The sequence below is a fragment of the Pipra filicauda genome, unplaced genomic scaffold, assembly GCF_003945595.2.
Source record: "Pipra filicauda isolate LSUMZ 115617 unplaced genomic scaffold, ASM394559v2 scaffold555_size307855_pilon, whole genome shotgun sequence".
Lineage (NCBI taxonomy): Eukaryota > Metazoa > Chordata > Aves > Passeriformes > Pipridae > Pipra > Pipra filicauda.
In genome coordinates, this window is record NW_024104704.1 from 19,151 (window position 1) to 33,915 (window position 14,765).

Below are 14,765 nucleotides of genomic sequence, written 5' to 3' on the forward strand. Positions count from 1 at the left end.
TAAAAACAAAGTTATATTCTGTGCTTAAATGACTGTGAATGAAAATATAGCAAATTCTATGGGGACTCTTCTGAACATTGTAAGACTTAAGGAGCAGACTCCCAAATAGATACTTCTGTCATGCAGCCCAGAGGAGCTGTATGTACCAAACTACGCTGTGAGTTCCACCACTCAAACCTGGTGCTGGTTGCACCAGTGCTTCAGCCTCTCACCTCTCATTAATTTGTGGCCCCAGAGCATGGAAACTATTGCTGACAATCTCTTGTATTTGTTTAGTAAGACAGGCAATGCCATGACCCTTTGAAATTACCTGTTTTCCTTTCATTATTCATTCAGTTGTTATAAAACTTCTTTTTTTTTTGTTTTGCTTCCTGCAGGACAGACTCATGGCAACTCGTCCAGACACACTGTCTTCCTTCCTCATCTAATAGCATTGGCTGCTCCCCATTTCAGTTCCATGAAGCTACCATCTATAACTCTGTCAACAGCTCCATGTGGAGAAGAATAACTATCCAGCTGCCTGACCATGTCTCATCCAGGTAGGTTACTGAAAAGTCAGCTCACTGTGGACCTATAAAATGTCAACTGTCTTGCTGGCACCATTTGCTTGGAACAACTGGTGAATTAAAAATTATTCTTTATTGCTGGATTTAGATCTGATACATAATTAATGTTTCTCAGGAAGCTTTTGCTTGATAGGTGTTGCTACTGCCAGTGATATAGTGGCCACCTATTCAGGGTGTGTCTTTCCAGTTATTGAAGCCACAGCCCCTTCATATGACATTTTCCATTAGATTTGTTGCTAGTGTATTAGAACATCACTGTACAGATGTGTTCGATTGCCAGATATAGTAACACAGTGTTTGGATTTTGATGTCCGCAGTGCGACTCAGTTCAGGTGGATTCAGAAGGGAGAAGAACTAGAGAAACAAAGCTGGGCAATTGATCACGTGTACATTGGGGAAGCGTGCCCTAAGCTCTGCAGTGGCCACGGATATTGCACCACTGGAGCCATTTGCATTTGTGACGAAGGATATCAAGGTTTAATTTCTTCGGTTTTTCTCTCTTGTACATCTACTGCAGTCTAATCTAGCTCAAAATTAAACAAAAAGACAAAGTCATATATCATGTCTAAATTCGTCACTGGAATGTTTAAGTAACAAATTCTAAATTAATAATTTGTCAGAGCTGCAAATAACAGCTTTTCCCTCCCCTTACTCTTTCTGGATTGAGTCAGTAATCTCTCCTGTCTGGCACTGTATGTAAAGTCCATCCAGCCTTCACTGAAGGCAGAACATGGCTACTTGCTTACTTGCCCTGTACTCCTTCCAAACATGCATCCCAGAGGATGTGCAAATGGGATCTAGATGTTGGTGACTGGCATCTGTAAGGGGCTCTGTTCCGTGCCCCATCAGGACAGAGTGTTCTCCTCTAATCCCTCAGTGCAGCTAAGCATATGCCTAATGGTACCTGAGTGCCCTTCGTAAACTATAAGTGCTTTGTGGGAGTGGAGCCAGTATTTAATGTCTTCCAGGAGAGTCTCATAGCTTTATAAGATCAGATCCTTTCCACGTTTTAGATGTAGTTGTTTTCAACCAGCAATTTGAGGTTTCTCTATTAGCATCAATGCAAAACAGGAGAACCATGCTAAAGTTATACTGCTGTAAAAAATACGACCCACAGCCTCAATTTTCTAAAAATGAATGCTGTATATCAATGTGCACATTATTAATGGATCTGTTGAAATATATTCAGGCTGTACTCACACTGTATATTGAGCCACAACCTTGAATGGAATTAAAATGAACTGTAGCTCAATTTTCTCAAGTCTTTTGTTTTTTGTGTGTTTTATAACTTCACTCTGTCATTTTTAGGTGATGACTGCTCTGGTTTTAGCCATGATCTGCCCAGTTATATTAAAGATAATTTTGAATCTGAAAGAGTTACTGAAATAAACTGGGAAACCATTCAGGGGGGAGTGATAGGGAATGGATGTGGACAGCTGGCACCCTACGCCCATGGAGATTCGCTCTATTTTAATGGATGTCAAATACGACAAGCTGTGACTAAGCCTCTGGATCTCACCCGAGCAAGGTAACAGTTTGAGCCTAAAAATCTTTTTTAGCAGTTCATGAGAAAGGAGGCTCTTCATACATATGCACAGCCACATGGATGGACTGACCTGGCTGTGCCGTGCAGTCAGATGTGGCTGGCAGAAAACATTAGGATTGGCAAAATGCTTCATTTTGAGAGTGAGAAGGAAGCAATGAGAGATGAAAAGGTCAGATGTTTTCATCATGCCCAACAGAGCACTGTCTAGTAAGCCAGCACAGACAATGAAGCTGTTGGCAAAGACTGGACACCAGACTGCCTGGACCAGTGCCTGATCTGATAAGACAAATCCCATGTTTGTATGTACCTCCACGACAGTTGTGACTAAAGATGCTATTTAGTAATTACAGGCTCATTTTCCCATTTCAGTTGTCAAATGGAATTATATTCACCTGGCAATGAACAGGACTATCTTTTTAATCTATTGAGCCTCTTTGGTCATGGAAAAACAAATGTAACCAGCCTGTGCTGGCTCTTAACAGAGTGACAGCTTTCAGGACTGGTTTATATTTAGTTGTCTAAAGCAAGATTAGAAGCAGGATGAACTGGCAAATGGGCCAGATGTAAATCAGATTCTTCTGTTCTTAAACACCCAGGTAGAATATGATATATCTTTTAAGCACTTTATTGTATTCAACCTTTATTTTTCCCTTTTAAACTTTTCATACATTCATTTGCATGTTTACAATTTTATCTGTCTCAGTTTTGTGGAGATACATTGCAAAATCGGATCAACTGCCTCCAACTGTATGGCAACATGTTATACATAGTAAACTATTACTTTGAAAGATGCGCTTTAAAGATGTGAGAACAGTTTATTTTGCATGCTAAAGTAATGATTCTTGAGAATGTTCTGTTTTAGTAAGGAAACTGCAATAAACCTGGAAATGCCATCATTCTTGTTTGAATACGTTTGCCTATTAAAAATACCTTTTCTCTCTGTGTTTTACAGCAAAATCATGTTTGTTTTGCAAATTGGAAGTATTTCACAAACAGACAGTTGCAATACCAATCTGAGTGATCCTAACACTGTAGACAAGGCAGTGCTCCTCCAATACAGTGTAAATAATGGAATTACATGGCAAGTAATTGCACAGCATCAGCCAAAGGACTTTATACAAGCCCAAAGAGTGTCTTATAATGTTCCCCTGTGAGTACCTAGTCTCATTTCATTACCTCTAAGTGCACAAGATACTTTTCTGCTAAGAAATAATCTATCTTTGCATCACTGTGCAAGAAAAAAGGTTGATGAGAGGATAAACAAAGAAAACTTAAGGGGAAGGCTGATTAAGAAATTCCAGCCTAGTATTTATCAACATACTTGAAAGAAAAACAGAAATAATACTTGTTTTGGAGTTATGAAGGGGGAAAATACTCCTTATCTGTGTGAATTTTTAACCATTAAATGCTTTGCATGTACAGTGTGTTGATATTCAGTGATGTAGAAACAATGATTTGACTTTGCTCTCAGTTCCTTTCGAGGGGTGGACAGGGATATGCAAAACACCGAAAGCCTGGATCTCTCACAGGCTCTTGCATTTGTGTTGACAGGGAGGCACGAATGAAAGGAGTCCTACTGCGCTGGTGGCAGCCCCGTCACAACGGGACAGGTCATGATCAGTGGGCTTTGGACCACGTAGAAGTCGTCCTGTGAGTATCAGCTTCACCTCATCCCACCCCATCTCAGAAAGCACTGAAATTTCTCCAGCATGGCACGAGTGTTAAGCTCAGTAAGAACCACTGTGGCCCAGGGAATCCTTTCTCAAAGGGAAACCTTTAAAAACCTGTCTTTCCTAATGCTCTGCCCTGACTTCAACAGTCAGTGGTTAAGATGGCCACAAAATAAGTGGCACAGCAGAGGTATGTGTTGTGCATCATGGAAAAATGCAGGAGGGAAAGTGGGGCTTTGTCACCACCAGGTATTGGTGTGGTCCTGTAATGCAGTACTAACTGCATTTAAAGCAGTTAAAAGTGCATTTAAGCAGTTAAAAATTATTGTACTGGGACATGGAAAGGATATTCCTGTTTAACGCTGTGCTGCCACATAAGGCTGATTTATATCCTTTCAAAGATACAAAAGATTCTTCTGTATTGTTCTTTGCACAAAGTAATGTTGTTGTGCCTCTTAAAAATTTGTGTTAGCAACTAATGCCTTATTCATTTCCTTTTTTTAGTAAGAAGGATACTGTTCAGAAACAGGGTTCACTATATCAGGTTCCTATGGTCCGAGCTCTATATTCATCCCCTTGTCAAGATTTTACCAAGTCTGCACCCTCCTGATTCTCCCATTCTTGAGATGGGTTTCGCTGGCAGCTAACCCGTTTTTCCTGTGTTGCATCACGAAGAGATGACCTGCTTTTTCTCTAACAATTTAGTTCCAGTAGAAGTGAGATGCTAGTGGCTTCCCGGGCAGGAACTCATCGCTGGCAGTGGTTGGCAGAGAGAGGCGTGCCTGCTCCATAGCTAGGTTCAAACATTCTTTTTATTGAACAATTTAAAAACCAGCAATGAAGAAATTAGGCTTAGATAACCTCCAGACGGTGTAATTATAACCATGAGGTTTCTGAATTAGCAGAGACACTGCAAGTAATGTTTTGTAACAGTAGCAAAGTGAATTATCTGATTGCTAGTTAGCCCTGTTCTCCTTTCCACCGAGAAGCACCAGCTTGCATGGCACTCATATCAACCCCAAACCAAACTGGTCCCAACACTGAGTAATTGTACACGCTCTGCTGCTTTTACACACCTTGCTGGGCTCTGCTTCCATAATATTTAAGCTTAAAACTTGAAGGAAAAAAGGAGAGGGATGGGTACGTTCCTGCTTTAGTTGGCTGTACGATGCTGCATCAGGAAAGATATCGAAGAGTATGAACCTGCAGGAGATTCACAGTGTTTAGAAAACCATGAAAAAGGGAACTGGTCATTCTGAAATATTACCCTGTCTTTCTCCCTTGCAATTTAAAAAAAAAAAACAACCAAACAAAACCAAAGCAAAAACAAACAAACAACCAAAACAAAACCAGAAAAAAATCATGTAAGAAAAAAAATAGACCATAATGTTACCAATCAACCTGAGCATTGAATTAGGGAGTATAAGTAGGAACAGAGCAGATCTTTAAAAAGTGATTTTTAAGCTGAAATATGGAGAATGTCCTAGACAATGAGATCTGCCAGGTTATAGACTAGACACACAAGTTGAGTGGTAACAACCAGTCACATGAGATACATTATACTAGAATGGACAGCAATAGAAATGCCCAAATGCTGTAGCAAGTAATCACACCTTGCCTAGAGAAGAAACCAGGTGGGCAGACAGCGTATACTCCCTTCTCTTATTTTGGTGCTATTAAAGAGCTTTAAGGCCAAAATATTAGGCTAGAGACAGAGAGTTTCCACCCTGTTCAAGTGACACCTTGTACAATCCACAGAGGAAGGCAGACCCAACTGGACAGACTTCTCCCTTACCAGGTCCTGTAAAACACAGTGCCACGACAGCATATTTCCCAAAGGCCAGAAGTGGAGTTCCAGTCCCTGCTCACTAAAACACGAGGCATGCTGCTCTCAGGCAGAGCAAAATTACATGCCATGGTTCATATGCTGGCATGTGCTCAGACCTGACAGGTGCCTTCAACCCCTCTGTTTTGCTTAAGTTCTATCTGCACCTTCTAATTCATCAAAATATTCTGTACGCTTCCTGAAATTTATTTGCAAGTAACCTGCCAAGGGTTCAATAAAGCCTTGGAAAGGTTTTCTGAAAGAAGGCACACTTCCTTGGCAATAGATACTCTCACCTGAGTTTTCCTTAGGTCTGCTGTTTCACTTGTCCACCTCACAGTAATCACTTTACCCCCAGCACTTCAGTTTCTTCACCTGTAAAATGATGAAGACACTGAGTCATCTCCCTTGAGTGCTTCCCAGCATCAGAAGTGAGCCTGGGTCAGTATCTGTTAGCACTTACCCTAGATGATCCTAAACACACCAGGATTCACAGCATGAATACTAGGGATAGGACTTAGCCTTAATTCTTAACATTCCTTCGTCTTCCAATGAAGGGTACAGAAACTCTGCCTGCTCCTGGGGAGAACAAGCCCCCTTGCCCAGGCAGCTCTCTGGCGAGAGGTGAGGAGTCATTGCCCACTGAGTGCTCTGCCCTCCCACCAGGATTGCCAGGGGAGAGCTCTGTGGGCAATACCCACCCCAGAGATCTCTGGCAGGGCTGCAGAGAGGCACGGCCTGAACTAAAACCATTCGCCAGGGTGCTGTAATTACCTCTTCCCATTAATTCTATAGGGAGAGTCAGTAGGCTTCTGCCTGGTTTATTCACCCCAAAGCTGGGATACTTTAGGAAACATCTGTGCCTCCTAAATTGGAAGTAATTCCCGTTGGAACTCTGACCTTGTCTCAGAAAGCCATGAACATCCCTGGATACAGAACCCGTTGATGGTCCATGTGTAACATGGTCTGTGTTCGGTCCTCTTACAACCCTGCACTCCATCACCCACCTGAAGGAGACTCCATACACCTCTCCAGGCACATCAAAATTATCCTCACTGGTCTTGGTTTAAGTACTAGATTTTCATGTTTGTGATCTGTGTGCCCATATTGATGCAGCAGGCAAGCCTCTAGCCTGTGAGGTGTTACAGCAAGGAGACAAACTATCCTAGGAGGTGTGGTTTGGACACAGAAAAATTCCTGGCTTTCTGCACATCTCATCTTGTGTTTTCTCCACTCCTCTGCGGGCTAAGAGGTCTGATTTTCCCAAATGCCCTAGGTGTTGGCTTGGCTGCCTACACCCCAGGTGCACACCTAGGTGCCGTAACAGCTTTTCCTCAGCCCACAAGCAAGTGATGCTCTCCTTGAGCAGACTAAGGGCTGGAGTAAGAGGGAAAAGCACCTGCCAGCAGGGAGAACTGGTCTGTAGGGATGCAGTGAAACCAAGGATTTTCTTGATTTCATTTCTCATCCAAAGCAGGGAATGTCCCTCCTCACAGTGCTCCGCCCAGGGACAAATGTGTGAATACCTGCTTTCATGGCCCAACTCTTCTCAGCAATCCAAAGATTTGAAATTAATTCTGTCACAGGCCCAGCTGTCAAGCTGTAGTGCAGATATAGCTTACAGCTGATGCACAGCCAGGGTCATGACACTTTGTTCAGTTCAATTGTTTTCTGAGTCCAGGGCCACCATCCTCTCACCAGTAAACATTTTCAAGATGCCATTTCTTTATTTCCTTTTTGCTCCCAAGGTAGCTTGCTGGGGGAGAAAAAATTAACCTGCAGATTATACACGCATGCAAAATACCTGGCAGTGATAAGAAAGGCCAAAGATGGATACTTTTGTATGTTACTTAAAATCATTCCACTTTTGAGCGAACTATTCGAATCACTCATTAAAAAGCAGTATCATTAAGACTGTGATGCAGCTGCAAATGGTGCTCAAATTGAGCACCTCTTTCAAACAGGTGAAACCCAATACCTGTGTTATACATTAAATTGATCTTGCCAGCTTAACCACTGTTGATGTCTGTCCTGTAGTGGGGAGAGGATATAAGTTGTCAAGTTATCCAGTCCCTTTTAAAGCTAGCGTTGATTTTTCCTCATTAGTGCAGCGCTTTTCCCCTCCATTTGTAAAGAAAGCTTTGGGCACAACTCTCACCATGTTCCATGTGGCTCTTCTTAGGATAAAAATTTATTTTATCCCAGGCTTAACAAAGAGTGGTTTTCTGTGCCCCCGTTCTTCGACCCTAAGAAGAGCCCACATCCAGCTCTGCATTTCTTTTGCACACTGTTTTTCTCTGGAAGCACAGCTCTCAGCCTGTCCACTGCACAAACACCTCGCACTTCTTTGCATGTACATTACAGAACTGCCATTTTTTTATGTATAGGGCAGGCCCTTATAGACATGTCATGAACTTAATTCTGGTCAAAGGTATTGAAAATAAAGGATAATGATAAGCTGAACACTAAGGGTCTGATGTTGCTTTCTTTGCACCTCAAAACTTGTTATGTGATGCAAAGGAATTTAAGATGTGCAAGGAATGCAAGAAATATTGTCCCCACTTACTATTTTATGGTTAACTGTGAGATAACAGAATGAATCTCTCCATAGCCATCACTCCATGCTCTTCATTGTCAAGATATTCTCATGTTTTTGGCACAAATGATTTAGTGAGAGCTTATGTTGCATTTGGTACAAAGAATGTTTATCCTTATTTTGCAACATTAAAATACAAATTATATATTCTACCTCTAACAACAACTGCTCATGTGGAAAAGCATTTTCATCTGCTTCATTTTTTTTTTAGTAGAAAGCAATGATTTGAAAAATGCATTTAAATTAAAGTATTGGCATATTTACAAAAAAGAACATAAATAGTTCAAACATTAGATAGCTATCTGAATATTCACAACATTTATGCCAAATTTAATATGACGTGGTTTGTGCTTCTATGACATTTCTATTATGTTTCTAAAAAGTGCATGCTGAATTTTATATAAAAATATAAACATTGATTTGAAATATCAGGAAATAATTTGTTCAATTTTTATTTTCAAAAGAGACGAAAAGTCCTATATTGCCTCTAAACCTCATCAGGGTTTTATGACTAATCACAGTGCTGCATGCATTGAAAGGCATTTTCTAACTTGTGTTGTATTTCATTGTTTGCTGTCATTGGTTTTACACTAGAATAAGGTAAGTACTTTCCCTGAACCAGTACCAAATGTATGTTTCTGTTACAGTTATAGCTCTTTCACAAAGTTTTTTCATTGATGGGTTGGTGAAAAATCATTTGTACTCTCTGACATGTGCCACATAGCTCTTGAGGGCCCTGATCCTGCAGCACTTCCTCAGTGAGCATGGGGGAAAGTCAAATTTAGCAGGAACTGTTAAGCAGTTCATGCCCTACCTCAGTGGTAATTTCACTAAGGCTGTGGTGGGAAGGACTTCTCCTTCCTCTGCTTCTGACAGGGTACATTGAGACCTGCCAATGGGGGGCACCCAGAGTGTTGCTTGGGTGACCAAGGGGCAAATCACACTTTTTCCTGTAATTACTGACCGCAGAGGTGAAGCCAAGCCAGACAGGGTATGTTGGTCATAGCCACGCATGCCCCTTAAACACAGAGCCAGTGTCTCCCAGGTAATTTTTCTGTTTCATGTAACTCAGCTGCTTTGTGCTGGTGCAGGTAATAGATACCACTAACCAGCATAGTTACTGAGCTCTGGGTTCAAATGTTAACCTCACCAAAGCCAAAGATGGCTGACTGATTGAGCCATCAGGACTTCAGTCAGAGCACAGCACTTTTCTCCTTTTAGTACCCTCCTAACAAAGCATTTCTAATTCAGTCTCAAAATTTACTCCAGGCCTAGTCCTGAGGGGCATGCTTTTGTTGTGTTCTGAAGTTTTGTTCCTGTTTTGTTTTATTATTCAAATATTTTTGTTTCCATTTCATTCCTGTTGCACCCTGTCAATTAAAAACACAGAAATAATGAATGACATTAGTATATACCAGGTTATGCACCACATATTTTGCATTCCATTTGGTTATGTTCCATTTTCATAAACTTGAAATTGCAAATTTGTAGTTCAAACTGTGCTTTAGGAAACAAGCAATAAACAGAATGCTCTATTAAAAACTAAAGATCCAGAGAGACTCCTTCTCATAAATTGCTTTATTGTTGGTATGTATTGAATATGCCCTAGACAGTTCTGGTTTTGTTCTTCTGTATTGGCTGCATATTGCTTTCATACAACTAGCACAACTCCAGTGACTTCACTGGAAAAATATTTAGGGTTTCCCACAAAAATTATCTTCCATGTATATTTTAATAGTGCACTCAAAACTGTCAAACAGATTATACAGCAGTTGCTCCTATTAATTTCTTTTTGCTGTGTGTTCCATCAGCAATATACAGATAGCTTTGGATCTGAACTTTTCTGATTGACTAATGGTTCAGTGAATGCACAGAAAAGGCAGAAGGCTCAGCAGATGCTGACCAGTCTATTACACACTCGCAAAGCAGCCTTCAAGTTGCCACTGATATCTGAACAAAAGTTCCCTCCAGAACCTCCATTATGGAAGGGGAGATATATTCCTAATGTAACTTGATGCTGCCCAGCACATTTTGGGTGCTCCAAACAGGAAAACAACAGCAAAAGTATGGTAAAACTTTTTATCAGTCTGTGATAATACAAATTAAATTTAGTACTAATAGTATTGAAAGCGTTTTTACATTCACCAAAGGCAAGAAATGCATAAGTACTTCTACAGACTATATTGTATAGCTATTCTTGTGATTTTATAAAGCACTTGATCTCTCTCATATAGTGCTTGTCTCCTACCAATATATAAAATTCATTCAGAAAAATAAAAAACATAGACCTACTCTGATTTTGTGGTGCAATAGAATACTATACTTTAATGCAGAGGGTGTACATATTTACCCATGGCAAGAGTGAAAATCATGCTATTTCTGTAGCAGGCATGAAATTTTTCTGTGGCATCCAACTAGTAGCTGGAAAGTCTGCCTCAGACATCAGTGAGGACAAGTATGAACTATGTCACTGCAAGTAAAAAAAAAATTAAGCATTTAGCTCCTGAGAATTTAGATTTCTCTTATTTTTCACACACTGCATTGCTCTGGTAGTCAGTGTAAGACATAACTATATGTTCTTTCTAATGTCTTGATCATCTTATAGCAGAACAAAATTATATACATAAAAAAATAAATATCTTTTAAGTTATTAGGTAACCATTTGTTCCTTTTCTCAATTCTCTCTTTTTCTTTCCTTTTTTTTTTTTTTCCTCTGTTCATTATTTTAAACATCCTCACCATAAGTTTAAGGCCAGATTCGAAAGGGTTAGTCATTTGAAGTGGAGGCCAGATGCACCTAGCATTGTCCAAAACCAGTCCTGAAAATCTCTGCTGAGCTGTTGCTGAACATGAGCAGACCAAAGGCAGGATAGAGATGGGGATATGTGAAGGCTCCTGGGCCGAGAACTGCAGCTCAGCACATGCCCCAGCTGTGCAAGTCTTGCCCAAGCTGAGGCTCTCACAGCCAAGCTCACTCCTAAATTAACCAGGTCCAGAAACGGCAATTTTTTCAGCCAAACACTTTGACAGGCTCTGTTTGGTCCCATGTACTGAGATCGAAGCTGCTCAGAGTTGCGCTGTGCTTTCTCCCGGGCCTATCTCCTGCATTTTGGCTGCAGAGAGGTGCTCCATCCTCACTCCACGGTTAGGATCTTTTCCTGAGAGGTTGGATGTGGCCTTGAAGGCCCTGTTTCTAACTAACCACCCACTTCCCAGGCAGTGGGAATTAAAGAGAAGGCAAAATTAAGACCTTCTTCAAGCCTCATGACCAATGGCAGCCACTTTCAGGAGCAGGTTTGGGGTCATGATTTCACTCCTGTCTTCCTCAGTGAGTTGCTTGGCCTTGGAGTGAGGGTGGTGTTCCACTGAGATCACTAAAGGAACAGAATGAAGACTGATCTTCAATGCTGCTTTGCACTGGATCTACCAAGTGGCATTAAAATTATATAAACTCACCACTGACACCTTCTCAAAAAAAGTCTTAGAAATCAGCACAAACCTTTCCTTTTTACCTGAAGTTAGGTGAAAGTCAGGACAAGTCAACTTCAAACATTAACCCCTCTCTCAGTTGCCAAACGCTCTAGAGCTCTGCCTTACTGTGAGAGTGCCAAAAGTTGTGCCAAGTGTAGATCTGTTTGCCTTCATTGTCACCAGGAGCTGTGACAGTTTCATTTTTGTATGTACGTTCCAGTGGCAAAAAATAATACAAAGATTAAAAATTGCAAAGCCTTGGAAGACTAGTCAGGAAGTGACTTGGATTTGCTTAGGGGTTTATAATCTAGATTTTGCTATGACAACTGTTATTCAGTTAAATCACTTGTGTTCAAGATTAGCTGCTGAAAAGTTGTAATTTTGTTAGATTGTTTTAGATTAAATTAGCATACTACAGCAAAAGCTATCTGGAGGATGGCCTTGTATTTTGCAAAACATACAATTACTCCTTTTTCCTAAGGGCCACATTCACTAGAAATAAATTTATGCACTAGGGAGGAAAGAATGACTGATTACATTACGAATATTTACTTCTTACTCACAGACAAAACTCACATGTGAAAACATGCCTTGCACCCACAAATGGGAGATTTGTTGACTGCAGGCTTTCACTTCACAGATCTGCCCTCTCATGATTCCTTCTTCCCTCAGTGGGAGAAGTAGAAACCTACATTAGCTGGGATGGGCCTTGTCCTCCAGGTAGGTCTTCCCTGAATTAGGCTGCAGACAGGCTGTCTCTCTTGCCTGGTCTCCTCCCAGACATGATGACGCTTAGTTCTCAGATCTTCCTTTAATTTTGGAAGAGGGTACATAGGGGAGGGAAATATGAATCTGCATAAAAGTGTTGTACTTCACTTCCTATTTGGTAAAAGTAGAAGATAATGAAGTGGAGTAAAGCTTTTCTTCTGTTCTCAAGATAAAGCAGTTAATCATTAAAGGCAGAAGGATGACTGGAGTACAAAACCACTGGAGATAAATTCTGTGAAGTGTGCACACAGCTTTAGTGAATCTGGCCCTAGGCAGCACAAGTTTGCATCAGCTGAAAGCTCTTAACCTTTCCCTAAGATAATGAATTGTAAATGAAAGCAAAGTGGGACAGATTCTCAATTGCCTGGTACCTTGCAAATATACAAAGGGTGTGCTTCACACCAGTTTGCACAGGCTTGAAAGGTCATGCAAGGACAAAGAAGAATCAGTCCCACTAGCTCACTGCTCCAAAAGAATTTAAAGTACATATTTTAATGTGTGACGCTCTTCTCTTCCTCCACCCTTTGATTTCAACAGCACTCGCAAACAAAATTACATGATGAATTTTTCACGGCAACATGGGCTCAGGCATTTCTACAACAGAAGACGAAGGTCACTTAGACGATATCCATGAAGAAACGAGAAATTTATTTTTTTTCCTCCCAACATGTGATGTGTTGCTTTCCATTCTTTAAATCTAGCACTGCGTCTGGTATCAGGACTTTTCTGCAGCTGGCTTGATGAATAACTGAAAGCCTTTCTCAAGACAGAGTGTACACCACTTTTTCGCACTGTGAACTAATGAGAAGTGACTTATTTTCTCATAGGTAAATGTTTTAATGTTGATGTGTCTGTGAAAATTGTGATCTGTTGTAATATCAGTTACAGTGGCAGTATTGGAAGTAAGCAACTAATTCTGTTTAACAGGAAAAAAAGTTTAAGCACAAAGACTTTTCAGATTTTATGTTTATAAAAACCTACATACTAAGTACAGAATTTAACATCCTTTGTCACATAGGTATTTATGTGCACTGTATTTCAGCTCTGTGTCATTTTATATGATTAAGTTATCATTGTTTGTCCTCTTTGTATTCTCTTCTACAACATGACACATTGGCACTGTATTTACTTGTTTTGTTGTTGTAATATTTTTGCTGCTGATTTTTGGGCTATTTACCTTCTTAAAAAATGTATTTTAAAAAATCATCAAAGTACCTAATCCGGAAGGTAATTGCAAGAGTAGTTGTAAAGGCGTTGATATCCTTTGGTCTTATTCTTTGATGTCTGTTGGTTAGCATTGTTTTGTGGATAAAAAAAGAATGCTTGACATTAAACTTTTTTCTACTAAGGAGTTGTGGATTAAGCCCCAAAAAGAATTTCCCAATTCCCTGTCTAAATGTAGTCAGTTCTCTGCAACTGATTTACTTACAGTAACTGCCATTTGGTGTCTGTAGTAATGAAGTGATTTGTAAACAGTGAACGTTCCATTGTATTCTCTTTGGTGTTTGTTTCTATTGCGGGTCATGTTTGTATCTTCTGATAAAGTTGTATCTACACCAGCAACGTTATAATGCCCCTATAGCCCTGTCTATTATCATAAATAAAATGCTTCACTTTATGGTGAACCAACCTAAAGATCCATGCTTCAATAAAGACAATGTCAACAAAGAATTCTGATGTTAGATTTTTCAAGCCATGTGAGCTTTACATGAAATCCTAAACCAAATTCTTCCACTCCATACTTAGATTCTAAAGCAAACATAAATGACAATTTTTAATATTTAGTACAACACACTTAACAGCACTTTGCAAATAACACAAACCAAGAGATCTTCCTAGTCCCACCTGTGGGCATAGCATGGTCCTTGGAACTGGTCCTGGTGCAAGGAACAAAATGGGACCACAGACCAATACACACTGCAACTTTATCTGCTCCAAAACGCAGTGTGTAAACCACTGTTTCCAAGCTCTGAGACTAGAGTACAGCACATAAGGAACCTGGCTCCAAACAGCCAAACCTGCCAATTGTTAGAATCATAAACTCGTTAAGGTTTGGAAAAGACCTTTAACACTGAGTTGAACTGTTAACCCAGCACTGCCAAGACTACCACTAAACCATGTCCCCAAGCACCACATCTACATGGCCTTTAAATACCTCCAGGGATGGTGATTCCACCACTTTACTGGACAGCCTGTGCCATGCTTGACAACCCTTTCAGTGACGAAATTTTTCCTAATATCCAATCTAAACCTCACCTGTCACATTTTGAGGCCATTTCTTCTTGTTCTACAGTTCCCTACTTGGGAGAAGAGACAGATCTCA

At 40.4% G+C, this 14,765-nt stretch overlaps 1 protein-coding gene across 1 annotated transcript in view; it reads left to right on the forward strand.

Moving 5' to 3' along the window:
* Positions 1-14,113, forward strand: part of LOC113998756 (reelin) — a 32,877-nt gene extending 18,764 nt beyond the window's left edge. Inside the window, exons 15-21 of the mRNA XM_027741764.2 lie at positions 378-539; positions 884-1,041; positions 1,875-2,094; positions 3,065-3,262; positions 3,664-3,762; positions 8,798-8,803; positions 12,980-14,113. Coding sequence (XP_027597565.1) covers positions 378-539; positions 884-1,041; positions 1,875-2,094; positions 3,065-3,262; positions 3,664-3,762; positions 8,798-8,803; positions 12,980-13,076 — 940 coding nt within the window. The 3' untranslated portion in view covers positions 13,077-14,113. The remainder of the gene's footprint in view (positions 1-377; positions 540-883; positions 1,042-1,874; positions 2,095-3,064; positions 3,263-3,663; positions 3,763-8,797; positions 8,804-12,979) is intronic.
* The last annotated feature ends 652 nt before the right edge of the window (positions 14,114-14,765 follow it).